At 43.1% G+C, this 27,431-nt stretch overlaps 3 protein-coding genes across 3 annotated transcripts; 2 read left to right on the plus strand and 1 right to left on the minus strand.

Annotated features, from left to right (window-relative positions):
* The first annotated feature begins 7,355 nt into the window (after positions 1 to 7,355).
* Positions 7,356 to 12,235, plus strand: LOC109754929 (uncharacterized). Its single transcript, XM_020313819.4, has 4 exons — positions 7,356 to 7,613; positions 7,742 to 7,786; positions 10,778 to 10,932; positions 11,858 to 12,235. Exons 1-4 carry the CDS (start codon positions 7,553 to 7,555, stop codon positions 11,873 to 11,875), a joined length of 279 nt encoding a protein of 92 aa, XP_020169408.1. The 5' UTR covers positions 7,356 to 7,552; the 3' UTR covers positions 11,876 to 12,235.
* Positions 12,236 to 13,021: 786 nt separating this feature from the next.
* Positions 13,022 to 17,715, plus strand: LOC109754925 (uncharacterized). Its single transcript, XM_020313816.4, has 5 exons — positions 13,022 to 13,301; positions 13,378 to 13,512; positions 15,654 to 15,691; positions 15,794 to 15,860; positions 17,192 to 17,715. The coding sequence occupies exons 1-5, from the start codon at positions 13,026 to 13,028 to the stop codon at positions 17,585 to 17,587; spliced, it is 912 nt and encodes a 303-aa protein (XP_020169405.2). The 5' UTR covers positions 13,022 to 13,025; the 3' UTR covers positions 17,588 to 17,715.
* A 2,971-nt stretch (positions 17,716 to 20,686) lies between these two features.
* LOC109754926 (NAC domain-containing protein 76) lies at positions 20,687 to 22,936 on the minus strand. The gene is made up of 4 exons (XM_020313817.3): positions 22,714 to 22,936; positions 22,386 to 22,588; positions 22,002 to 22,276; positions 20,687 to 21,908 (listed from the first exon to the last, which is right to left on the minus strand). Exons 2-4 carry the CDS (start codon positions 22,552 to 22,554, stop codon positions 21,243 to 21,245), a joined length of 1,110 nt encoding a protein of 369 aa, XP_020169406.1. The 5' UTR covers positions 22,555 to 22,588; positions 22,714 to 22,936; the 3' UTR covers positions 20,687 to 21,242.
* Between the last annotated feature and the right edge of the window lie 4,495 nt (positions 22,937 to 27,431).

Below are 27,431 nucleotides of genomic sequence, written 5' to 3' on the forward strand. Positions count from 1 at the left end.
AGGTCAAGTCAAGATTTGGACTCCCGACAACGAGCCATTTCTGGCGCCGTTGCCGGGGAGTCTACGCAAAAGTCAACATACCAAGTACCCATCACAAACCCTTATCTCCCGCATTACATTATTTGCCATTTGCCTCTCGTTTTCCTCTCCCACACTTCACCCTTACCATTTTATTCGCCCTCTCTCTTTTCCGTTTGCCTCCCTCTTTCTTTTTGCTCCTCGCACTTTCTGTCGTTATGTCTGAAACTGGGGAAACTATTGTCGATATGGACAATAGTAATAACATGGAAAATTCTGATGCTCCTGCTGAAAAAACCCCTATCTTACATACAAAAAAAAATTCGAATTGGTAGTGGTAATATTATTGGAAAAGGGGTTATTCAAGATTTATTAACTTGTGTCGGTGCTTTGCCTTCTATGGGTAGTTCTATTCTTCATAGAACTAGTAGTCTTGCGGACGCTATTGCCATGCTTGTAGTTGAACTTGAAAGGCAATTTATGCACATGCACCCTTGCATACAAAGGATTTTCCTAGAATTTTCTAATATTGAGCATTCTTCTGTTAAGCGTGCCGCTACTATCTTTTTGGCTCATGAGTTCAGATTTATAATAAAAGAGGCCAAAGAAATCTTTGCGCATTATAGGGTGGACGCTGGCCGTCCTCCCATAAAAACTATCTTATTCGATCAAGAGGAAATAATGCGTTTTCAATCTCTAGACTATGTTGCTTTTAATGAAAACCTTAGAAAAAAGGTCCCTACCGATGTTCTAGTTGATAGAATTTCTGAACTTAATAATGATTTTGCTATTCGAAATAATGAGCTAGGATATTCTCTCGAGTATAGGCTCACAAAGTTTTGTCAAAAGAATGCTTATCATGATGAACTAGTTGTGCAATACGAAGGGCCGAAGGAGGAACTTATACCTCCTAAAGTTGATCTTGGGGACTTTTATCCCATTAAATTTAGCCCTTTTGATTACTTTTGCTTGCCTCAAAGAAAACTTGCTGCTGAACGTAGAGAATATGAAATGAGTTTTAATGATCTATCCTATTATTATGGCAATACCTAGATCTATCCTTGCTTTTATGCCTAGCTAGGGGCGTTAAACGATAGCGCTTGTTGGGAGGCAACCCAATTTTATTTTTAGTTTTTTTTGCTTTTTGCTTCTGTTTAGGAATAAATATTTGATCTAGCCTCTGGTTAGATGTGTTTTCATGTTTTAATTAGTGTTTGTGCCAAGTTTAACCTATAGGATCTTCTTGGATGATAGTTGTTTGATCTTGCTGAAAATTCCAGAAACTTTCTGTTCACGAAAATAATTGTTAAAAATCACCAGAACGTGATAAAATATTGATTACAATTGCTGCTGATCAATAAATAAATTTTCTAGGTCGTCCTATTTTGGCTGAATTTTTTGAGTTCCAGAAGTTTGCGTTAGTTATAGATTACTACAGACTGTTCTATTTTTGACAGATTCTGTTTTTCATGTGTTGTTTGCTTATTTTGATGAATCTATGGCTAGTAAAATAGTTTATAAACCATAGAGAAGTTGGAATACAGTAGGTTTAACATCAATATAAATAAAGAATGAATTCATTACAGTACCTTGAAGTGGTGTTTTGTTTTCTTTCGCTAACGGAGCTCACGAGATTTTCTGCTGAGTTTTGTGTTGTGAAGTTTTCAAGTTTTGGGTGAAAGATTTGATGGATTATGGAACAAGGAGTGGCAAGAGACTAAGCTTGGGGATGCCCATGGTACCCCAAGATAATCTAATGACACCAAAAATCCAAAGCTTGGGGATGCCCCGGAAGGCATCCCCTCTTTCGTCTACTTTCATCGGTAACTTTACTTGGAGCTATATTTTTATTCACCACATGATATGTGTTTTGCTTGGAGCGTCTTGTATTATTTGAGTCTTTATTTGTTAGTTTGCCACAATCATCCTTGTTGTACACACCTTTTGAGAGAGACAGACATGATTCGGAAATTGTTAGAATACTCTATGTGCTTCACTTATATCTTTTGAGCTATATAGTTTTTCTCTAGTGCTTCACTTATATCTTTTAGAGCATGGTGGTGGTTTTGTTTTATAGAAAATATTGTTCTCTCATGCTTCACTTAGATTATTTTGAGAGTCCTACAAAACAACATGGTAATTTGCTTTAATTATGATAGGCATTCAAGATTAGTAAAAAAAATTCTTATGAGTGTGTTGAATACTATGAGAAGTTTGATACTTGATAATTGTTTTGAGATATGGAGATGGTGATATTAGAGTCATGCTAGTTGAGTAGTTTTGAATTTGAGAAATACTTGTGTTAAAGTTTTTGATTCCCGTAGCATGCACGTATGGTGAACCGTTATGTGATGAAGTCGGAGCATGATTTGGCTTCCTTATGAGTGGCGGTCGGGGACGAGCGATGGTCTTTTCCTACCAATCTATCCCCTAGGAGCATGCGCGTAATACTTTGCTTTGATAACTTGTAGATTTTTGCAATAAGTATATGAGTTCTTTATGACTAATGTTGAGTCCATGGATTATACGCACTTTCTTCCTTCCACCATTGCTAGCCTCTCTAATATCGCGCACTTTTCGCCGGTATCATACACCCACCATATACCTTCCTCAAAACAGCCACCATACCTACCTATCATGGCATTTCCATAGCCATTCCGAGATATATTGCCATGCAACTTACCACCATTCAGTTTATTATGACACGCTCCATCATTGTCATATTGCTTTGCATGATCATGTAGTTGACATTGTATTTACGGCAAAGCCACCGTTCATAATTCTTTCATACATGTCACTCTTGATTCATTGCATATCCCTGTATACCGCCGGAGGCCTTCACATAGAGTCATATTTTGTTCTAAGTATTGAGTTGTAATTGTTGAGTTGTAAGTAAATAGAAGTGTGATGATCATCATTTTTTTAGAGCATTGTCCCAAGTGAGGAAAGGATGATGGAGACTATGATTCCCCCACAAGTCGGGATGAGACTCCGGACTAAAAAAAAGAAAGGCCATAAAAAAAGAGAAAAGGCCCAAAAAATGAGAGAAAAAGAGAGAAGGGACAATGTTACTATCCTTTTACCACACTTGTGTTTCAAAGTAGCACCATGATCTTCATGATAGAGAGTCTCCTATGATATCACTTTCATATACTAGTGGGAAATTTTCATTATAGAACTTGGCTTGTATATTCCAATGATGGGCTTCCTCAAAATGCCCTAGGTCTTCGTGAGCAAGCGAGTTGGATGCACACCCACTTAGTTTCTCTTGTTGAGCTTTCATATACTTATAGCTCTAGTCCATCCGTTGCATGGCAATCCCTACTCACTCACATTGATATCTATTAATGGGCATCTCCATAGCCCGTTGATACGCCTAGTTGATGTGAGACTATCTTCTCCTTTTTTGTCTTCTCCACAACCACCATTCTATTCCATATATAGTGCTATGTCCATGGCTCACGCTCATGTATTGCGTGAAGATTGAAAAAGTTTGAGAACATCAAAAGTATGAAACAATTGCTTGGCTTGTCATCGGGGTTGTGCATGATTTAAATACTTTGTGTGGTGAAGATAGAGCATAGCCATACTATATGATTTTGTAGGGATAACTTTCTTTGGCCATGTTATTTTGAGAAGACATAATTGCTTAGTTAGTATGCTTGAAGTATTATTATTTTTATGTCAATATTAAACTTTTGTCTTGAATCTTTCGGATCTGAATATTCATACCACAATTAAGAGAATTACATTGAAATTATGCCAAGTAGCATTCCACATCAAAAATTCTGTTTTTATCATTTACCTACTCGAGGACGAGCAGGAATTAAGCTTGGGGATGCTTGATACGTCTCCAACGTATCTATAATTTTTTATTGTTCCATGCTATATTATATTCTATTTTGGACATTAATGGGCTTTATTATACACTTTTATATTATTTTTGGGACTAACCTATTAACCGGAGGCCCAGCCCAGAATTGCTGTTTTTTGCCTATTTCAGAGTTTCGCAGAAAAACAATATCAAACGCAGTCCAAACGGAATGAAACCTTCGGGAACGTGATTTTTGGAACGAACGTGATCCAGAGGACTTGGACCCTACGTCAAGACATCAACCAGGAAGGCACGAGGTAGGGGGCGCGCCTACCCCCTGGGCGTGCCCTCCATCCTCGTGGGGCCCATGTTGCTCCACCGACGTACTTCTTCCTCCTATATATACCTACGTACCCCCAAACTACTAGATACGGAGCCAAAAACCTAATTCCACCGCCGCAACCTTCTGTACCCGTGAGATCCCGTCTTGGGGCCTTTTCCAGAGCTCCGCCGGAGGGGGCATTGATCACGGAGGGCTTCTACATCAACACCATAGCCTCTCCGATGATGTGTGAGTAGTTTACCTTAGACCTTCGGGTCCATAGTTATTAGCTAGATGGCTTCTTCTCTCTTTTTGGATCTCAATACAATGTTCTCCCCCTCTCTCGTGGAGATCTATTCGATGTAATCTTCTTTTGTGGCGTGTTTGTTGAGACCGATGAATTGTGGGTTTATGATCAAGTTTATCTATGAACAATATTTGAATCTTCTCTGAATTCTTTTATGTATGATTGGTTATCTTTGCAAGTCTCTTCGAATTATCAGTTTGGTTTGGCCTACTAGATTGATCTTTCTTGCAATGGGAGAAGTGCTTAGCTTTGGGTTCAATCTTGCGGTGTCATTTCCCAGTGACAGTAGGGGCAGCAAGGCACATATTGTATTGTTGCCATCGAGGATAACAAGATGGGGTTTATATCATATTGCATGAGTTTATCCCTGTACATCATGTCATCTTACTTAAAGCGTTACTCTGTTCTTTTAAACTTAATACTCTAGATGCATGCTGGATAGCGGTCGATGTGTGGAGTAATAGTAGTAGATGCAGGCAGGAGTCGGTCTACTTGTCGCGGACGTGATGCCTTTATACATGATCATACCTAGATATTCTCATAACTATGCTCAATTCTGTCAATTGCTCAACAGTAATTTGTTTACCCACCGTAATACTTATGCTGTCGAGAGAAGCCACTAGTGAAACCTATGGCCCCCGGGTCTATTTTCCATCATATTAATCTCACGTCAACTAGCTATTTCTAGCGCCGTTTATTTTGCTTTCTTTACTTTGCATCTTTATCATAAAAATACCAAAAATATTATCTTATCATATCTATCAGATCTCACTTTCGTAAGTGACCGTGAAGGGATTGACAACCCCTTTATTGCGTTGGTTGCGAGGATTTTATTTGTTTGTGTAGGTGCGAGGGACTCGTGCGTGGCCTCCTACTGGATTGATACCTTGGTTCTCAAAAACTGAGGGAGATACTTATGCTGCTTTACTGCGTCACCCTTTCCTCTTCAAGGGAAAACCAACGCAGTGCTCAAGAGGTAGCAAGAAGGATTTCTGGCGCCGTTGCCGGGGAGGCTTACGCAAGGTGAAGTCAAGATTTGGACTCCCGACAACGAGCCATTTCTGGCGCCGTTGCCGGGGAGTCTACGCAAAAGTCAACATACCAAGTACCCATCACAAACCCTTATCTCCCGCATTACATTATTTGCCATTTGCCTCTCGTTTTCCTCTCCCCCACTTCACCCTTGCCGTTTTATTCGCCCTCTCTCTTTTCCGTTCGCCTCCCTCTTTCTTTTTGCTCCTCGCACTTTCTGCCGTTATGTCAGAAACTGGGGAAACTATTGTCGATATGGACAATAGTAATTACATGGAAAATTCTGACGCTCCTGCTGAAAAACCCCCTATCTTACATACAAAAAAGTTCCGAATTGGTAGTGGTAATATTATTGGAAAAGGGGTTATTCAAGATTTCTTAACTTGTGCCGGTGCTTTGGCTTCTATGGGTAGTTCTATTCTTCATAGAACTAGTAGTCTCGCGGACGCTATTGCCATGCTTGTAGTTGAACTTGAAAGGCAATTTATGCACATGCACCCTTGCATACAAAGGATTTTCCTAGAATTTTCTAATATTGAGCATTCTTCTGTTAAGCGTGCCGCAAAGTTTCGTTCCAATCCGAGAACTTTTATTTCTGCATAAAAACAACACCATGGTAGTTCTGCTGAAAAAGCGTCAGTCCGGGTTAGTTTCATTCAAATCATGCAAATTAGAGTCCAAAACAAGAGGAAAAGCGTTAAGAAAAGTAAATACGACGGAGACGCATCACCCATCTGCATGGAATTTTATTCATGCGCTTTACACCGATATGACCAAAATGGCAGTGCCACAAGTATGTTGCACTATCATTATCAACTTTGCATCTTTTGGCATCAATATTATGAATATGTGTATGACTACGATCGAGATTCAATAAACAATTCACATTGGGTGTATGACCATAGAAGGTTTTATTCATGTAAATAGAACAACAATTATTTTTTAACTTAAATGAATAACCGTATTGCAATAAACATAATCAAATCATATTCATGCTCAACGCAAACACCAAATAACATTTATTTAGGTTCAACACTAATCCCGAAAGTAGAGGGAGTGTGCGATGGTGATCGTATCAACATTGGAATTACTTCCAACAAGCATCGTCACCTCGCCCTTAACTAGTCTCTGTTTATTCTGTAACTCCTATTTCGAGTTACTAATCTTAGCAACTGAACCGGTATCAAATACCGAGGGGCTACTATTAATACTAGTAAGGTACATATCAATAACATATATATCAAATACACCTTTGTTCACTTTGCCATCCTTCTTATCCGCCAAGTATTTGGGGCAGTTCCGTTTCTAGTGACTATTTCCTTTGCAGTAGAAGCACTCAGTTTCAGGCTTGAGTCCAGCTTTGGGCTTCTTCACGTGAGTGGCAACTTGTTTGCCATTCTTCTTGAAGTTCCCTTTCTTTTCCTCGCCTTTTTCCTTAAAACTAGTGGTCTTGTTAACCATCAACACTTGATGCTCTTTCTTAATTTTTATCTTCGTCGATTTCAGCATCGCGAAGAGCTTGGGAATCGTTTTTGTCATCCCTTGCATATTATGGGGTGCCATAACTCAACTACCAGGCAATGTTGTATCATACGAATTTAAAGCGTCATTGCCCACCCACGGCCGTATATTCCTGTGTCATTGAGTGACTGCCATCGTATTGCAAAAAGCTTTATATTAATTAGTAATGGCGATGCGCATGCAGACGACAAGGATTACGGCATCGCGTGCCATCATGTTTCAAAAATTCATGTTCTCGGATTTGTTGCTATATTCCGGTCGATCGGACGTTAGCATAATCCTTTCTAAAAACCTCCCAAATATACCGGTTCTATTTTTTCAGACTTGAAAAAGCAGCCGTACACAAATATACTAATTTCGCTGGAGCTATACGCAAAACCTGCCGCCGCCCCGGTTCCTCGCCTCCCACCGCAAGAAAAGCGACCGGAAGGGAAAAGAACGAACCGGAGAGGAACATCAGGTTTTAGCATCGCGATTTCCCTAGAAGCGTCTCGCGGAGAAATTTTGTTGGATTTGTTCCCCGGATTCCAGCGCAAAGATGCCGCGCATTCCCATGATCAGATTCCCCAAGAGGCATCTCAAAGTCCCATCCCCAGCAGGTGCCCTCTTTCCCCCTTTGCCCCCCTTCGACTCATGTGGGATTCTAGGGTTAAATTTTGCTGGTCTATGGTCTAGCATGTCGGAGATCTAATTCGTGTATCTCTTTGGGTTGATTTCCTTGACGCAGCGGCGCAGCCTGCAGACCAGCACGCGACCCTCATGTCCCGATTGGGTAAGCTCAGTAGTCTCGAATCTGCAACGTAACTAGGTTTTTCTTCTTGGATTCGGGTGAATTATCAGTGGTAATTTGTGGTTGGGAAACGTCATTAATTACGCCTTTGTGGAGCAGTTGATTGATCTATGCAACATGTTTGGCTTGCTTGAGATGTGATTTTGCTGCACAAATTAGCAGAGTCTGAACGTGATTTGGTTTCAGGTAGCTTTTCAGAGTGTAAGCCAAATTGAAGCTATTCTTGTTCACATAAGATAGATGAAACTGGGATATTAGGGGGTGAGACGAGCTTGCAAGGAACTTGATGGGAAAGAGAAGGTTTTGTGGATTAGGATGAATTCAAGACGCTTTTCGTGATATTTCTCTGTTTTGTAGTTGTTCATTTCCAATAGTGTTATACCATTCAGATGTAGGGTTGATGCTAATAAATCTGTATGGATGCTTTCAACTTTTAAAGGTGATTTGACATTAGTCATTTTTAGTCACCGACTGAAGATCCACGCCTTCCTGGCCATGAATAAGCAGTAACGTTCTATTTCACCTTGTTTCGGTGGTTTGGATTGGATGTGTGAATGTGTTGCACGATAACTGTTGTTGCCATGTCGTTCTATGGCCTTGTCGTTGTCATGTTGTAGACTGTTATAACCAACCATGTGTTTGGGAGTAGAGGACATGATGTCTTCTCTACTGTACATTTTTCATTGAAATTGCAATCTCTCTCATTGAGATTGCAATTCAACCATCAGTTTTCTTAGTACTGATCTGTCCTTTTTGTCAGCTGTAATCAGCAGCTACCTGGTTACTGCTAGGATTTTTTTTGACAAAGCTTTGTGTGTCACTGCATTAATCGAAAGAAAATGTTTTATGTACAAGCCTTAGAGATCCGACACACACACCAAAGCTTAGCCGGTGACACTGTAACAGGGACGACAAGCAAGCAGTGCCAGCCACAGATCAAGATTGGCCCCCCCAGCCTTGATCTTCTCTAGCAGACATGAATATCTGAGCGCTCCCTGTCGAAGACACACATATTGCATTACTTCCAAATCAGCCAGTCAGTCAGAAGGATTAATGACACCGTCCCTTTCCTCTGAGCCGTAGTGAACGAGCACATAGTTTGCTTCCACTAGTCGATGAAGTTCTCTCCTAGTCCATGTGGCTCCCTAGCGGACCTTGTCCAATGTAGGGTCTTCTGCCGAACTTGCTGGGAGAAGACATGATCCACAAGGAGATTGTACATCGTCTCTGGTGCGTAATCAGATAGCAAGCAGGTTAGGCAGCAGGCTTCGCTGTGCCAAGCGGTCGGCCACCCAGCAACAGAATAGACATGCCAACCCAAGAGTGCCAGTTTAGCTTCCATGAATTGGAGAGGACTGAGCCCTGGAACAATGACTCGTAGTAGGAGCGTGCAGAGTACTTGCCGTCCGTAGTTCAATGCCATTGAAGCTCATTTCCATCGATGATAAGTTCGACCGTGCTCGCCGTGCACCACAGTGGGACATACTCAACCCAGCCATGGATGCCCAAAGCTCCTAAGATATCCGCGACCCAGAACCACCCAGCAAGCCCTCTCGCAGCAGTGTGCACGGGCGTCTATGCTAAGCTGGCATCATTGAGCAGATCTGGGTGAAGGCTCGGTCACCTACATGGCCATCGGTCTATCTGCCCTCTCAAAATAGGTTGAGTTGCCATCATTCGTGATCAAAGATGTGGATGAGCCTGATCAACTGCTGGATTTTGACTCCCATTCCCGTCTTAAAGATATTGTAGGAAGAAGGAATGTTGCTTGCAATTGGAAGTTGGAATGCAAGTGCACACAGCTGGTTGACTACACCAAGTCCTAGCTTGATCACCTATTTTCTCATTATCAACCTGATTTCTGGTTCTTCTTCACGAGAATAGGCGGTGCATATCATTTCATTGAAAAGAAGGAAAGATTTGATATAGTTGTCGCCTCTCTAATAGGGAAATAAATAGAGAAATAAAATTTCCTAGATACATACTGCCTACAAACTAACATATCCTCTTGGAACAGAACACCCTACAGTTTCACACCTTCCATTTATGACAGTGTTGCAATGACTTGGTTTCCGCATTCTATTTATCTACTGATTGTTGCCTGGCCTAGTAATATTGTACCTCTGAAGTAGGTGTTACAGTGAGTTGCTTTCACATGCTATCTTGGCTTTTTGCTGCAACCACTGAACTGGTCATGCAGTTGTGTTTTGTTTTGCCAAATAGAACAAACAAACCTGTGTATAAGAAGATATCACATCTGTCCAGAAAAGTTTTGATACTGGGGAGTACCATAAATTTGTTCCTCAGTTCGTCGGCCTTCATCAATTTCCTCAGCTTGAGCAATCTCTCTTTAAGTTTGACCTGAAGTTCATTGTCCACTGTGGTCATGCAGTTTTGTTTTGCCAAATTAAACAAGCAAACCTGCGTATAGTAAGGTAGCACATCTGTCGAGAAAAGGTCATAATGGGGAGAACTGTAAATTTGTTCCTCAGTTGGTTGACCTTTGTCAGTTTCCCTAACTTAAGCAGTCTCTTTAAGTTCGCCTTGAAGTTCATTGCTCACTGTGGTAATGCAGTTTGTTTGGCGAGAAACAGAGAGACAGGCGCTTGAGTGAACCGAGGGAATGTGTTGGGTCAGGTTGTAATTATTGAGATTAAAAGTTTTCAGGGAAAAATAGGAGGTGGAGATAGCTGCTAGTTGTTTTCCAAAAAGCGCCTCATGGCAAAGTTAGAAGAGGCTGCTTAACTTGGAGAAATTGGCACAGGCTAATCAAGTTTGGGGAAAATTTACATTTCTCCCATTGTGTATAACTCCCTCCGGTGGCAAAAGAATGGCATTCTGGATATCGGTGCTGTCCTCTAGCACTAACTTCTACTGCTAATTTGTCTTATATTCATCAGTAATATTACAAAGTACTTTACTCATAATACATGGAAAGGGGTGTAACTAATTTTTTTACAATTTGATTTTCAGGAGCTAAAGTAGAGGCACCATCTTCTGGAGAGAAAAAGAATTACCGCTTTAGATCAGATGTGCCTTCCGCACCTTCTCATAATGCTGTTGGAGGGCCAGCTTCACAGCTTCCCAAGCGCAAACCACTATCTGAGGAAGAGATTGAAGCTATCATGGTAAGTTCTTTGTTTACAGATGCTGAAATACAAAGCAATATACATTGTATGGTTATGCTTAAGGTATTTGGCATGCTGTACCTAGAAACCAATTTTATCCAATGCTTATGTGTAGTGTGGACCCATGTTAAATTGTACATGAAATTTGCAGAATGACTGTAGTGTGTAGCCATGTTAAATTGTACATGAGATTTGCAGAATGATTGTGTAGTGTACTACAGTACTAGTATGGACACATGTGTTTGTTGGTTCAGCCTAAAGATAGTGGCAAATGCTTGTCAATTACCCATGCATAATCAATCTTCATCGTTGTTCCTAATCTGTTGTTGGTCTTTGTAGAGTAGTAATTTTTGTACCTTTTTAACTAGCTAATTAGTATCACCTCTGTTCCGAATTATAAGACGTTTTGGATATTTCAGTATGGACTACATACGGACTGAAACGAGTGAACAAACACACGCGTCTATATACATCCGATTCAGAAAAAAGTTAGAACAGCTTATAATTCAGAACGGAGAGAGTAGACAGTAGACAGAAGTCACAGGTTGCACTTGCTACTTAGTAGACAGGACTCCAGGAGTAGATACTTACTCAGTTGTCTCTATACTGTATGTACCATGGTGACCCGCTAGCTTTTCAGTCTCCTTCCATTTAGTTATACCGCTTGCCAATAACTTGCATGTAAAAAAAGGGACAAAGGTTGTTAAGTCCATCAATCCCCACCATAAGTCCATGGCATTGAACGAACTCCTGAATGCGCGTGGTTCATTGGCAGCTATTTGTTTTATTTTGCGTCATTGTAAAGTACTCCATCTGTAAAGAAATATAAGAGTGCGTAGTGATCTAAACACTTATATTTCTTTACGGAGGGAGTATATATATTCTTCTTGTCACTAACATGGGAACACTTATTTTCTCTGAGCAGCAAGGCGGTGTCTTCTGATATTGCTTCCGGCCAGTGGCACCTTTTGTGGAGCACCAATAAGCCCTACGCCGCGCTGCATTCGTAACCGTTTTGCACAGAGCCATGTCGATATGGAACTCTTCTCTTTTGGTCCCCAGAACTCACCAACCGCCACACCCCGTTTCCTGAATATCCCCTGCATACATGTGACTAACCAAAAAATGGTGAACGCTGGACATGTGATGTATGGGTGGGTGCCCTGCCTTGCCAAAATATGTGATCATGGAATGATTTGATGAACCTCCATAAGCTTTTTTTTGTATTATTAGTGGGTGCTTTTTTTTTCTCATGCGTGGTTTGAGTCGTTCTTATGGCATAGTTGGGGTTACATTCTGCTGCTATTTTGCTTGTCTTTTCCCCTGTTTTGGTCGTTGGAGCTTTCGCTGTCCCACTGCCGTGCGGGTATCTTATTCTTATCCAGCGCTGCTGCACTAAACTCTGGTCCTTGCACGCATTTGCCCCCTTCTTAGGACAGGGTTCTTCTACACCACGTGCGCAGAGTTTCCCAAATGACGCTTTACTACAAAAAGTGCTTGGGTTATAAAAATCATCTTCATGAACTATAAGATTGATGCCCACAACAACATTTTCAGTTATTTTTACCCAGGAATCACATTTGTGTTTCATTCGGAATACCTCAGCGTGATACGCATTAGAATGCTTGTCGCTGTCCCTTCTCACGATAGTTGAGCTGTTTTTTCCTACAAGAATAATACTCCCTCCGTCCCGTAAACACTGGGACGAAGGGAGTAACATATAGTTAAGACTCTCTTTGGATCGAAGAAATTTCACCGGACTTTTGGAAGATTACATATAGTTAAGACTCTTCATCAACGATGGCTGCTGTTTTGTCTACTATGAGACATTAACACGACGACTTTTCAACTGTCTGCTACAACAGGGTTTGCCTGACTCCGGTGAGGAAGGGACGACGACACGCATTCGACTTGCTCGTTGCAAGATGGTTCATGGATGTGGTTGTAATTTTTGTTACATCTGATGTTCTTTGTACATGATTGATTATGAATAGATTGAAGTTTTCTAAAAAAAAAGTTCCATTAATCCAAAAGAAGCCCTTGAGATGCAAATGGTATAATGATAAGGAAGTTTAAAACAAGAGGAGGGCCACATGAAAGAAGAGAGGAGAGCCCATTTGTTGGTCGGTCCCACTCTCTCAACAGCAGGGGAAGCGGGCGGCAGCAGGGAGCAGGCTCCCGGGAATCCAATGGCCATGACCCAGTCGTCCTTCGCTCGCCGCCCACCCCCCTCCGCGGCGCTCACCTCTCCCTCCTCCTCCTCCTCCTGGTCTCCCCCGAGGCACGGGCCGCGCCGCCGCCGGGCCCTCACGGCCGCGTCCTCCCTCCATTTCCGGCCGGAGGACGTCGCCGAGCTTGCGCACAACAAGGTTCGCCGTATAACTAGCTTAACGGACTGCTGCGTTCATTTTCCGATTGAGTAAGGACTCGGGCTCGTGTTTCAAGGTCTTGATTGCGGCGACGGTGGCCGGTGTGATCGGGCAGCTGGCCAAGCCCTTCACTTCCGGCAGGGGTGGGGGCAAAATCGACATCGTCAGGGTCGCCGCCCAGTCAGGGGGGATGCCCTCCACTCACTCAGCGGTGAGACCATCGTCTACCGACCATTAATTCCTTCAGTTTGTTGTGTTGCTGCTTTACTGGAGTGAGCAAGAGCGTGTTTGTCTCTTCTTAGGCCCTGCCTGGGATAAGGTTATGCTCCTGTTACAGGGGTCAAATTCTTCCAGAGGCTATTCTCACCATCACATTTCTACAACTTTATAAACGGGCACTCCACATTTACATGTAGTGGTAGCACTATAAGACGATGAGAAAAATTTAACATCAAATGAATTTTTTAATGATTGTTATTTTATATTGCTGATGATGTGGATTGTTCTTATCTCTTGTTGGTTGAACTTTGGAAGAGAATTAGAGCCAAAGGCTTTTCGTCCCTTCCATTGCAAGAATGAAACAGCATAATGGTTTGTAAAGTTGGGCTGCACGAATTCTAGGCAACAACCAGTAAGAAATTAAGAATGGAGATAGAACGGAAATGTGGATTTTCCACAATTACTTGTGTTCGCAACCCATATTGTGAATATGCATCTCAATGTTTCAAAACATTTTGAAATAAAATCTTGGTTGTACTACATATTATATACCAGTTTTACATACACGATTTCGTGTCGTTGCACGATTCACGAGTGATCACATTTTTTGGATGACTTATTTTTGTAAATGCTCATACTGCAGCAAATTATGCATTTGTATTTTCCCTTGAAAGCTCACAAACTGTATTTTCACAATGGGCCGTGCCTGCAACTAGTTGCAGATTTTCGTTTGACGATTGTACATATCTTCTCTGTCACGCTGAATAATTAACTTGTCTCCGGTGGCCATCTATCTAATGAATAGTCTCTTAAATATATGCTTCTGAAGTACAAGCACAACACAATTCGAAATGAAGCATTAGTGCTAAAAAAACATCGTAAAAAGAGAAAAAAAATTAAGGACACATGGGACATGTATTTAAAAGGGTGAACACAAATCATGAGATATCACAGGGAGCACAAATGTGACTGTCAATCATACGAGGAAAGTTACAACCAGGGAATTTTGCAACAAGGCACCCACTAATCCTGTATGGCCACCGAAAGCATTATAAGGCAGCTGAATTACTGTGAGTTGGAAAAGGGGACAGATCCAGAAACTATATAAATACTTACGCACTACTCTCCCTATGTACAGAGGCTGACTACTCTTTGCTCCCATGAATCGTCATGCTTTATCCATTTGCACCATCATGATTAGAATCACAAATCAATACTTAGGATGGTGTTTAGATTTTTGAGATGCTTTGTTAGTAAAAATGAAAGGTTACATTAGGAAACATATACCGTGGAATAGGAATCAAAGGTATCATCACAACATGTTACTTCTTTATACAGGTGCCACTGATTACGAGTCGAGGGACTAGTCGAGACTAGTCGACAGACTAGTCTACGAGTCGCAGTTTGAGTGCCGACTACAAATCTCTTGTAGACTACTTGGTTGAGTCGAGCAGTCGACAGACTAGTCTGGACTAGTCGAGCTATTTGAGTCGACCGACTCAAAATTCTGAGGGGATAAGTCACCCAGTCCGGCCGGAGCTCATGCTTGGGCGGCGGCCATTGTCGTGGCACGTAGGCGTGCGCGGCCCTGAGAAGAAAGAGAAGTAAGAGAGATAGAGGAGAGGAGAGGAGGAGACATGGCGGTGGTCGATGGCAGCGGCCGGGGTTGGCGGAAGGCGGCTGGAGGCACGGGTCGTGCGCGCGCGTGCTCCTGTGCGTGATGGTGCTGGCGGCGGCAATGGGATCGATCGGGAGCTAGGGCTCCAGTGACTGGGAGGCTAAGTAGGCTGGCCACTTGGGCCCAAATGGGCCAGCTGGGGGGTGTTGCGTGGCGCTGGGCTGGGCCTGGCGAGCATCGCCTAGCACTCCTGGTTTTATTGCATACTGTACTGTTAGTAATATACTACATACTACTACTAGGTATTAATAGTTGAGTACTACAGTACCATGTCGACTAGTCCAGCACTAGTCTAGACTAGTCACGATTAGTCTATGAGTCTCAACCTTGGAACGACTCGTCGACTCTTCGACTCGTAAACCTTGACAGGTGCACAATCATATATATTTGAGAGGTAAAGGCCAAAGTGACAATTCAATTTTGTATGAATCTGACTATTATTCTTCATATTGTAGGCAGTTGTGGCAGTGACTACTTCGCTTGCGCTAGAAAGGTTAGCTTCTTTAACATGCTTTAGCTCAGGGCTGACATGTTTCTGCTTGTTTTTGTCCTTAGTGTTTGTGTTTTTATTCTTAATTCGGGGTTTAGAATGCAGGGGGTTTGCTGACTCCATATTCGGGATGTCGGTGGTATTTGCGTCAATTGTAATGTATGATGCTCAGGTATGGTAGGTTTAATGCTTTTATTTTCTCTCTTATGTCGACTAAATTATCAATCTGGCCATTTATCAACATCAGTCAGCTTATTGATCATTCAAGTGTGCCGGTGATGTGATTCAGCTTTTTTGCATGTCCAATCTGCCAAATCCCAAAAAGTATTGTAAACTCAAATTTGATATTGATTTGATCGAGACTTGGTACGAGCATGAGAACATGTTGCATTGTCAGGGATTTGACTCTATTGGTACCCAGCGAACTCTTCATATCTGCTGTATTGTGCTAGATCTCCCCGTTGCTGTTGTGTTTTTTCATGAAACTTGCAGAACTCAAGTTTGACATTGATTTGATCGAGACCTAGTACAAATGCTTGAACATGATCTATTATCAGGGATGTAACTCTCTTAATACGCAGCGGACTCTTCATTTCTGCTGTATTGGCCTAGATCTCCCCATTGCTGTTGCGGTTTCTTTTTCACGAAACTGGGTGGTCAAAGGTGTTAGAAGTTTAACTATCATGTTTCACACGCATCTCTTAAGATGAAAAAAAAAGAATCCAGAAAGAAATGACATTGGTCTGATACATTTGTTTTCTGCCTCTGTCCTCTTGAATCTGTTAGAAATGCCATGTGGACTGCCTCTAATTTCCTCACACTATGCTGTACTAGTATATTTGCAATCCCAATACTTCCAAAAAGGGTGAACATGCTGAGCTGCACTTTGTAGTATGGATGTATGATGCCCCTGATATTAGCTGATATATTCTGACGAAAAGAAATGTCAGTTTGCACTGAAGTACGAAGCAGAAGCACTATCACTATCATGTACCTTTACATGAAGCGTGACTTTCAGGGCTATCAATCTGAGATTTTCCCCCATTGCTTCTGATTTTGTTTCCATCTGTGCACATATAAAACCAGTGCATGTGTGATCTAGCCTCCACTAAGTAATTGTATATATCGTTGTCAGTGCCACCGAATTCTTTGACAGTGCATTTGAACATGGTTAATTTCTTCGCAGCTTGGTGTGGGATGCAGCTGTAAAAAGTTTGACCAGTTCAGCTAGTACCCATGTTTTCTTTGTGAGGCACTGTAGTGGGTATCCCTGTCAGTTGCAAGTTTTTAGGGTACATGGGCAGTACGTGTTCCCATCTATTTATCCTCCATACTGCATTTTATGCCAAACTAAAATCTGAGCTTTGTTAATGGCCCGCAAAAATCTCACACGAAGCTTGATAGCGTCGTTTCAGATTAGAAATTTCTTGTGCGCTTTCACAAGCAAGTATTAAAACCACCGTAGCTAATGCTCATGCCATGCTTATTTGTTGTTTTCAATAGGGAGTCAGAAGAGAGGTGGGCAAGCACGCAAGGCTTTTGAACAAGCTATGGACCCTACGGGAGCATACGACGACTCAAGTTCAGGAGGACGGTGGTGGCCAGGTGAATTCCACCTCTGAACCCCTCCCTGCAAACCGCGAGATGGCCACGGAGCTTGTCTCCGTTCCTCGGGACGCATCTATGTCGCAGTGTTCAAACGCCGCGCCTTCCTCGACGCGCACGGATGCGACCAGATCGCCGAGATGGAACTCCCTCCAAAGCTCAGAGCCAGAGCTAACTGAGTTGACAGAGGAGTATAACCGGCTGAGCGAGTCCGTCGGCCACACGGAAGCGCAGGTCACGGTCGGTGCCTTGCTAGGCTTTGTTGTAAGCTTAGCCGTCCACGCGACACTGTAACAACAACCACTTCCGTTATTCTTTTGTTACAGCATTGACCACATGTATGGTAGTTCTTTACGTGAAGAAACAACACAATTGGTGGATTGATTGCTACCACCACTATAGATATGTTTCATGTTTGCAAACGCTTTATTTGACTCTGCACCGGTTAACCGGAGCTTGAGCCTGGACGGTTGCTGACTTGATGCTACCACATTGGACATTGCAACGCGGCAGCTACCGTTTCTTCTGTGAGAGTAGAGAGAGAAGTAGCTTCAATAGTAGTATATGTTTATGTTGATGTACTCATCAACAGGGACTTTGATGTGCGTGGTGAGACGATTAGTTAACTCAGACGGTGAGGAGGAGGAAGCGTGACGCATCTGGCGTTGCTTTCTCTTACTCTAACACTGTTACATAAATAGGTAAATTCATTGGTCTCAGTAAACAAAGGCACCGCACGGCGAAGAGCTCCGTCTACGTGCAGGGGCTCAAATTGAATTGGACCTGCAGTGTACAGCTGATCATGCCAAGTGTGCAAGTAATGGATGGTGGCAGCGAGATTCCGACTCAGGCTGTTCAGAAACACAAAGGGGCCTTTCTGAAGTTGTAACACAAGAAAGAAAGAAAGAAAGAAAGAAAGAAAGAAAAGGTAACAAGTGACCTAATTGCCCAATTTAGGAGGGCAAAGTTCCAACTCTTGTATAAGCATGGGTGTAAAGTAACTAATTCTTGTTGAGAAGGTAAAATGCATATATCTGACATACCAAGATTTTGTGTGTGTAATTATGGCACCTCTTTTACCCTCATCACTTCGGTAATAAAAACCTACCGTAATAACATAATTAGCTAAAAATTAAATAAAAATACCAATAATTTTACAGAAGAATCAATAGAAAATATTCTTTTCGGGAGAAAACACTCAGATCTATTAACCAAACCGACGCTACAAACAACCCTAGAAACTAAACAAGTTAAATTGAAGTCCCTGGGGGGCGACTCTCTTCTTCACCTTGAACGACCCGGTGCACAGGCGCAAGCCACTCGAACACCGGAGCTAGCCTAACATTGTTGATAGTGGACAGGAAGTCATAGAGGTCATGGACCATCACCCCGGAGAAGAAGTCGGTCTAAAGGACTCTACTGTTGCCGATGTATCGATTTTTTTTCATGAATTTTTGTCAGACTTCTGGATTTGGCTGTGTGCATCTTAATTATGCAGAGGCCGGGTGTTACTCATAATGCTTTGTATCCGGTTGATGCTACATTTTGAGATAATAAAGTCGCCCTTTATCGAAAAAAGAAGAGCTGTAGATCAAAGAGATTGACCTCCAAATAATCTTGCACGCCTCACTCCCGCCGCGTACAGAGGCCGAACCTACGTGACAACGATGAGGCCGGAGGACCCAACTATGAAGGGAAGCTGCCGCCGCCGACAAACCCTAGCCTCACCATCTAGAATGGACAACAGAAACCTATGCTCGTGAACCATCAATGTTGTCGTAGGCAACACGGACGAGATGGGATATCTCGAGGAATAATTATTCGTCGGCAGATGGCAACACCACTATAAATGATGCATCACCAGAGACGTCTTTATTGCAGAGCCAATAGAGGAGGAGGGGGGCGGCGACCTACCAAAGGAGGAGAGTGGTAGTGTGGTGCGCCGAGGATCGCCTCCCACTAGGATTAGGAGAGGAAATGGTTTGGGGCTTGACAAAATTTCAATAGAAAAGCTTACTCTACTCATTTTGGCTAGCCAAAATACAAAGGGCCAAAGTTTATCTAGTGTCATTCCGTGATACAAACCCTGCTAGATCAAAAGCTTGACACATGAAACCGATACATTTACGATAGTAATCTTGCCTTGATATTTACAGTAGATGCAGGATGAAGAAGATTTTGCCACACCTGAGGAATTGGATGTAATGTTTTTAGTGTAAGAATGTGTTTGTAAAGACTTGTTATACTTAATATACGGCCTTAGTCCTTTTTACAATATTTTTTGACGTTGAGTTCTAGCAATAATTTGAAATATGGCACCTTCAGCAACATGGAATATTAGGGGGGGAAAACATCGCCATCCATTGCGGAAATTAAAAAGGCTAGCTCGATATATCCCATTGCCCAACTTAACAAGCCTAGCTCGATATATTCCATTGCAGAACTGTTTACCACGGCGAGTAAAACAATTTTACCCCTTTCTCATGAAGAAAGTTTATTTTTGTATGAAGAATTGATTTAATTATTCCCTAGTTATTTGAATTTTGTTCACCTTATGTTTTCAAATGATCTTGTAAACTCACCCTTATGTTTGAATTTGGATTTATACTCCCCTTTTATTGCTTGAACAGAATGGGAAATCAAAGACAAAGGTTTTGTCATAGTTAATAGGATATGATAACCATTGATATGTGCCTCAAACATATATGATCATCTCATCATGAATAGTAAACAAAACTATACATTCTCTTTCCTCACAAAAAGAACAAGAAATCATACGTTTTCTTCACCTTACTCCAATCCAAAATTCAGATGACCAAACTGAATTATTTGTCTTCCCTAAGTATATTATCGTTTTATATTTTTTTCTCATAAAGCCACCGAACCAATGTTCTTAGTTCTAATCCTGAACTTTTTTCTCCCACTCGATCCCAAGTTAGTAATTTGAAAATCAAATTAAAACCTCAGCTTGATACCATTCAAACCAATCCATTGATGTTTTTGATCTAAATAAATCAAATCATTCATGAGCACCCTTGAATCCTATATCATGTATACCTAAATAGTTGATTCCCACTAACTCTAATTCTCTCAACATGCATTTTTCTTACGGGTTCTCTCAACATACAATTGCCAACTCATCATTCCACTATGCATGGAAAAAGGCCTACCTTACATGCATCATGCATGCTGCTATAAATATTCTTACTAAAAAATGTAATAAATATTCTAAAACTATACAATAATTAAATACAATAAAATGTATGTATTTTACTTCCAAATTCTCATGTGTTAATTCAAATACTAATTATTCATTCAACCAAATCTGATTGAAATAAATGCAAGCAATTTCCGCAACAACCCGCGGAGTATCATCTTTAGTAAACAAAGGAATAAATGGAAACCAGATACTCTGAAGTTATGAAAGGGAACAGGTACCCACAGTACAGGGCATATAACAGCCCCCAAGGCCCTACTCTCTCTTCACACTCATATATCTCCAACAAGCAAACCTTCGAAGCAAGTCCAGCCAAATTGAAACTTCAAAACTATATCCTCATCGTCTCCAACCAGGCTAGCTCCACAACAGAGCGCAAAAGACACCACCGTATGCATTGCTAGATTTTTCTTTGTAAATGTGACTTCGAGTTTGCCATTAATTTGTTGAATGAATATAGAACCTTAGTGGAGCAAATTAACTGCCCTACCTGCTCTAATAGGTATAGTGTAGCTAAACAATACTAGCTCCAAATTTTGTAGGTTAAGCAAATTAAGGCAAACTCGAAGCCACATATACAAAAGTTTCCTTTATACACATTTAGATGCATTCCGTACCAAGGTAGATCGACGATCAAATGAACCAGGTCTTAACAAAAACATGAAAAACAGGAGCTGATCAGATCAACAGTACTATATAGCATGGCAGCTAGCTAGGCAAAGCTCCATTTAGCTACTTGGAGAACCTGAGGAGGTCGGCGGCCTCACAGCCGAGGTACTGCAGTGGCATCCTCTGCATGGATGAAGTGCTGCTGCCTCCAAGCTGCTCCATGAGTTGCTGCCGATGCTGCTGCTGATAAGGTACCATTGATGCCGCTGCTGCGGCGGCAACCTTGCCCTGGAAGAGCTGGTCCAGGTTCTGGTGCGAGGCGAGGAGCTTGTCCAGGATGGACCAATCCGTGCCGGGGAAGCGGGGGTCGCCTCCACCGCCACCGCCACCGTGGTGGAGCATTCCGTTGGCGCCGCTCGACGTGAGCTTCATCAGGTTCTGTGAGCACTCGAGCTCGTGCGAGCTCATGGCGACGGCGGCCGGTGCGCCGGGGAGGAAGGAGGAGAGCGTCTGCTGCTCGTGCTCGGCGCTCATGAGCTGCGGGAGCTGCATGGACGCGTCGAAGGAAGGGAAGTCGTAGTGCTGCTGCTGCTGCTGCTGCATGAGGTGGCCGGGGTTGTGCATGATGTGCTTCTGGTCCGTGATCATTTGCATTGCGCCGGCGGTGGAAGATGGAACCGGGAAAGGGTGGAGGAGCTCGTCGTCGTCGTACCCCGCCATCTCCGCCGGGTTCACGCCTCTCGTGTAGCTCTTCTTGGTGAAAACCCTACACACCACCCAGCCATCTTCCTGCATTTCGGACCAAATTATACTGGTAAGAAAAGACAGCCCGGTATCTGTGGGACTTGCTTTCAGTTCGTGTCTGATGAATGCTTTGCCTACCTGGACCTCGACGTTGTCTTCGTCTAGGCGGTACTCGTGCATGATCCAGTCGGTCTTCTTGCCGTGGGGAGCCCTCCCGACGTAGAACACCAGCGTTTTCCTCATGCCGATCCTCCTGGAGCCGCTGCCGAGGAAGATGGCCTTGTCGCGGCCCGTCGCTTTCCAGAACCCCGCCGTGGTGGCCCGGTTCGTCCTCGTCCCCGTCGGGTACTTCTTGTCCTTGTGGCTGAAGAAGTACCACTCGTTCTGCGGCCCCGTGCCTATCCTGCACCGATCTGCCATTACATGACACGACACATGCATATAGTTTGTCAGCACGATTGAGTTAATGTTTATCAATTAGCTGCCTGAATACGGGATGCCTCGGCCGGCTTGGTCACCTACCTTTGAGGTCCCATGGCTCGAGCTTGTTGAGGTCGATCTCCCTGATGACGTCAAGATCTATGGCCTCATAGGCGACCTTCTTCCTCAGGTAGTAGTAGAGGAGCTCCTCGTCCGTCGGATGGAACCGGAAGCCCGGTGGCACCGACAGCGCGCCGCCACTCGGATGCATGCTGGCTCTCTCCCTCGCCGGCCCTAAGATCGATCTGAGAAGAAGAAGAAGCAAACACCATGTGTGTGGAACCAATCAGCAAAACCAAATCAGAAGCTCCTTCCACCTTCCTCATCATGCATAGAGGTAATAATATATAACAAAAGGAAGAGCACAAACCTTGGAAAATCTCCTGTTGCCTTTTGTGCCCAAACCAACGAAGGATAGAGAGAGCGAGAGAGAAGCAAGAGAAACAAGAGGAAGATGATGGTGCAAGGGAAGTGAAGAGGATGTGCATGGGTTATATGGGAAGGGGCAGCTGCGGGGCAGCAGGGTTAGCCAGTCCAAGATGCTCACCAGAGACAAACCCTAGGTCTATAAAATGTTGTATATACTGCCTGGGCTGTGCATGGATGGGTTTGAGCTGGCCATTGGTGCTATACTATATAGGTAGCTAAATTCTTTACGAGAGCATTGACCATACTGATAGGATCACAGAACTAACGTCCATGCACATGTAGTAATATGGACCAGGCATGTCTTGGGGCGGTTTTGGAAGGACTAAATGAAAAGAAGGGGCTATTGTCCCTTGATTAGGGGACCCTGCCCCAAAACTGGCCTCAGAAGGAGCGATCTGGTGTCTCCATCTGGAACACTAATGTATCATTCCTGTGTGATCTTTTGCAGATGCGCCCCTGCCACAAAAAATTATCGAGGCCTATTATCTAGACTTGGTGTTTGTTTTCTCTCAAAGGAAAAAAATGTGTTGGAGAGAGCAAAGTGAGCAAGGGTTAGTCTGTAAGAAGTACTATGCGGTAGAGTGGTAGACTATCTGTGCTCCAGTTTGGACTTTGCACGTGGGAGTCAGGGGAACAAGGGAATTAAACCTCTAATTCCATCGCCCCAAATCCCAATCTCTCCATTCTTCTTCTATTCCCTGCAAATCGCCTTACTTTATTGCGCTGCGCTTTAGATTAATGCCCAATCTTGCGCTCTTGTCTTGGCTATGGGAATGACTTTTGTTACTTTACTCGTCCCGATTAGAGATCTCAGCCTAGGTGAATTTGAAAGCTGAGTTACTAATTAGTGACTTTGCGTGGCAGCTCGTCTTGAAGTTTCTTAACGAGCTAGCACATTGTCAACTGTCTGTCCAGTCAGACAACTGGTAACTTTCTGGATATATGGTTAAGGTGTAGCATTTCATTCGCAAAAGGTGTAGCATTTCGGTATGATGTACTACTACTTTCTGGATCTATATATATAGTAGTATATGACAATTAACGTACGACTATGAGATTTTATATGCGTTTTCTAGAGGTTATATATAAGTCACATAAAGTTTTCTGCATAGGAATTAGGATCTCTACGTATCATGATTGACCATATAATTACAGCTAATTACAGCGTATGTAGGAAGGCGTACGTCATGAAACTCACACGGGGTAAAAGATCACATATATACGGGCCGGGGGATGGCGTATTTGAAGTGCTACATGTACTACAGTGCAGCACATTGATCAAGGTGACATAGGGAATCAAAGCAACGTAGAGACACAGTCACTGCATGCACAGCTAGCTAGGAAGAAATGAATTAAGACACGAAAACTTCCACGTACGCGCTTGCGCATGGGGTTCGTGATTTATCTCTCATCTCTGCGTCGTAGTCACGCATGTAGGAGTACCTACGTACGCACGATGGCAAGCTAGCTAGCCAGCAATTCGTGGAACGTCGGCACAACGATCGAGAGTGACCCTTTGTGAGTAGAAGAGCACTAATATTGTTTGGGGAAAAAGGGGGAGGAGACTGTTGGAAATATGAGCAATTTACCATATGATTTTATTAACGGAAATACTAGATAAAGCATGACTAAAGTAGCAGAGATAAATCAAGTCATGCGATCTGACAAAGAGAAGGTAAATAATATCTGCAAATATAAACTAGAACCGAACATCTCTAGAGTAGACAGTAGGCTAAGTAGCATATATGAAGTAGAACCTATCATGTGTAGGGCAAGGACTAGAACAAGGAACTGTGACAGAACCTCTAACAGGAAAAACAAGAACACGTACGGGACAACAGCTGCAACAGTAGCACTGGACTTGGGGTCAGTGTTCTCGGTAGCCATGTCGTGGAGGAGGTTGTCGACGTCGGGGAAGTAGTCGTCGTCGGGGTCCGGGGTGTCCGTGACGAAGAAGTCAGTAGTCGCGCAGAGCGCTCCCCAAAAACCTTATCACCCTTCTCCCGTACAGGACTCAAAGAGGTGCGGTTTCGGAGGCCTACTGTCCCGACCTGCGGTGCACGCCGCAAGCCGGGATGAGGAAGATCGTAGCAGCAGCACAGTGTTCAGGAACCGGTGGCGAGAGGAAGAATGAGTTCTGGTGCGTCTCTCAACCCGCAACCCGCGGCGCGTCGTGACGAGGCGGGCGGCGGAGGAGGAGCGCGCGTGGATGTCCCTCTTGTTCTCATGCTCATACAAGTGGGGAAAGAACCTCCCTTATAAGGAGGTCCAACTCCCACTAAACTAGCAATGTGGGACTAAACTTTAGTAGTATCCCTTGCCTTGCACAAATGGGCTAAGTGGGCCTCTAGGATTTATTAGGAATTTCTGAAATAGTTATTGGGCTGCCCAAAATAGACTAAATTCTAGCAATCCCCCACCAGATCCCAGAGGCACACAGAAATTTGCCCTTGGTTCCAAAACACTGTTTTATATACCGGTACTGCAGTGGAGACTGTTAAGTTGAACTTCCACCTAGAACTCTATGCTACACTAGTAAGCAACTTGAACAGTGGACTGGGCCTTGAACTGCAAGTTTTCTGCGAATCTAGCTTCACATAAAGCCTTGACCGATACGTGGTTACCGTGGGTCTTCCCCGCGGGTGGAGCTTATGCGTCATACTCCGAGACCTTTCATGAGTTTACTAAAGAGAACCCTACTCTCATAGATTGCGACGTTTGACAATCAGACTCATATAGGTGTGTTCTTCAAAAGATGTTCCGCAGGACAACATCTCTGCTTAAATGAGCCACTTAGAACACATTAAGATATACATCAACCTGCCATGCAGATTAGGAGAGTATTGCATCTTCATGGAGTGGTATTGTTGATACTAAGGATACTCTCCTCTCAGTTGACCAACAGCTTGTCTTCCATATCTAATTCACGGGATCTCCGATCACAAAGAATAGGTTACCACTGTGAACAACTCATATTGTGGGTCTCATACCCATCTCCCTCGATGCATTATCTATCACATTACGTGATAGACCCTTAGTAAAAGTATCTGCCAGATTTTTAGACGTTTGGATATAATCCAATGCAATAACTCCGGAGTTTCTCATTTTCCTGACAGACTTTAACCTTCTCTAAACGTGTCTCGATGACTTCATGTTATCCTTTGAGCTGCTCACTTTCGTGAACACAGTTTGATTGTCGCAGTTCATAAGGATACCCGGTACAGGTTTCTCAACAACCGGCAAGTCATTCAAGAGCCGACGAAGCCAATCTGCTTCGACCGTAGCTGTATCTAGTGCTGTGAGTTCTGCTTCTATTGTTGGCCTGGTTAAGATGGTCTGCTTGTAAGACTTCCAAGAAACAGCGCCACCTCCATGAGTGAATACATATCCGCTCGTGGCCTTTATCTCATCAGCATCTGAGATCCAGTTTGAGTCACTATACCCTTCAAGCACCTTTGGGTGCCCGGTGTAGTGAATTCCATAATTTGCAGTGCCTTTCAAATAACGCAAAACTCTCTCTAGAGCTTTCCAATGCACATCTTCTGGTTTTGAGACAAACCGACTCAGTTTGCTAACAGCAAAAGAGATGTCAGGCCTTGTAGCACTTGCTAAGTACATAAGCGAGCCAATAATCTGAGAATATTTCAATTGATCTCTAGCAATTCTTCGATTCTTTCGAAGTAACACACTCGCATCATATGGTGTTGGAGAGGGCTTGCAGTCACTATAGCCAAAGCGACTCAAGATCTTTTCCACATAATGAGATTGAAGCAATGTAATCCCACCATCATCGTCTCTCAACAACTTGACGTTCAGAATGACATCAGCCACTCCTAAATCCTTCATCTCAAAACAGCGACCTCCTTAATAACATTCAGATTTGTTCCGAAAATTAGTATGTCATCAACATACAAGCAAAGGATAACTCCCTCGCCCCCACCATGGCGATAGTACACACATTTGTCAGCTTCGTTTACAACAAAGCCTACAGCTGTTAAAGTTCTTTCAAACTTCTCATGCCACTGTTTGGGTGCTTGCTTGAGTCCATACAACGACTTCAGCAACTTGCACACTTTCCCTTCCTGACCATCTATTACAAACCCATCTGGTTGTTCCATATAAATTTCCTCGTCCAACTCTCCATTTAGGAAAGCAGTCTTAACATCCATTTGATGAACGAGAAGACCATGTGAGGCAGCTAGTGAAAGTAGAACTCGAATAGTGGTCAGTCGAGCCACAGGTGAGTAAGTATCAAAGAAGTCTTCACCTTCCTTTTGGGTATAACCCTTAGCCACGAGCCGAGCCTTGTACTTTTCAATAGTACCATCAGGCCTAAGCTTCTTCTTGAATACCCATTTGCACCAGATTGGCCCTAGATCCTCCCTCAATACCTCGAGCACATGTATCCTTTGCTCTTGCATTTTCTTCCACATCAAGAGTGCCAATGAGATCCGGGACGGAAAACTCCTGTCTCTTATGTTTCAGTAAGGTAGCAAAGTTCCTCCACGAAGGAGGAAGCTTAGTGATGATACCTCCGGCAACAAACTTGTCCGGTAGCATACAACTGAAGTGCTCAAGTTCTCTAGCAAATGACTGTATCTCATGAGCTTGCTCAACCATGGAGCGCTCTTCAGTCATCCTGTAATCATAGAATTGCTC

The sequence above is a fragment of the Aegilops tauschii genome, chromosome 7 (assembly GCF_002575655.3).
Source record: "Aegilops tauschii subsp. strangulata cultivar AL8/78 chromosome 7, Aet v6.0, whole genome shotgun sequence".
In the NCBI taxonomy this organism is placed as follows: domain Eukaryota; kingdom Viridiplantae; phylum Streptophyta; class Magnoliopsida; order Poales; family Poaceae; genus Aegilops; species Aegilops tauschii.

Bases quoted from the DNA above. Each gene is read 5' to 3' on its own strand.
- LOC109754929 (XM_020313819.4), top strand. From the start codon at position 7,553: ATGCCGCGCATTCCCATGATCAGATTCCCCAAGAGGCATCTCAAAGTC. The intron at 7,614-7,741 runs GTGCCCTCTTTC...TCCTTGACGCAG, and splicing joins CAAAGTCCCATCCCCAGCAG to CGGCGCAGCCTGCAGACCAG. The intron at 7,787-10,777 runs GTAAGCTCAGTA...TTTGATTTTCAG, and splicing joins GACCCTCATGTCCCGATTGG to GAGCTAAAGTAGAGGCACCA.
- LOC109754925 (XM_020313816.4), top strand. From the start codon at position 13,026: ATGAAAGAAGAGAGGAGAGCCCATTTGTTGGTCGGTCCCACTCTCTCA. The intron at 13,302-13,377 runs GTTCGCCGTATA...TCGTGTTTCAAG, and splicing joins CCGAGCTTGCGCACAACAAG to GTCTTGATTGCGGCGACGGT. The intron at 15,861-17,191 runs GTATGGTAGGTT...TGTTTTCAATAG, and splicing joins TTGTAATGTATGATGCTCAG to GGAGTCAGAAGAGAGGTGGG.
- LOC109754926 (XM_020313817.3), bottom strand. From the start codon at position 22,554: ATGCATCCGAGTGGCGGCGCGCTGTCGGTGCCACCGGGCTTCCGGTTC. The intron at 22,277-22,385 runs GTAGGTGACCAA...ATGTAATGGCAG, and splicing joins CGAGCCATGGGACCTCAAAG to ATCGGTGCAGGATAGGCACG. The intron at 21,909-22,001 runs GTAGGCAAAGCA...TCCGAAATGCAG, and splicing joins AAGACAACGTCGAGGTCCAG to GAAGATGGCTGGGTGGTGTG.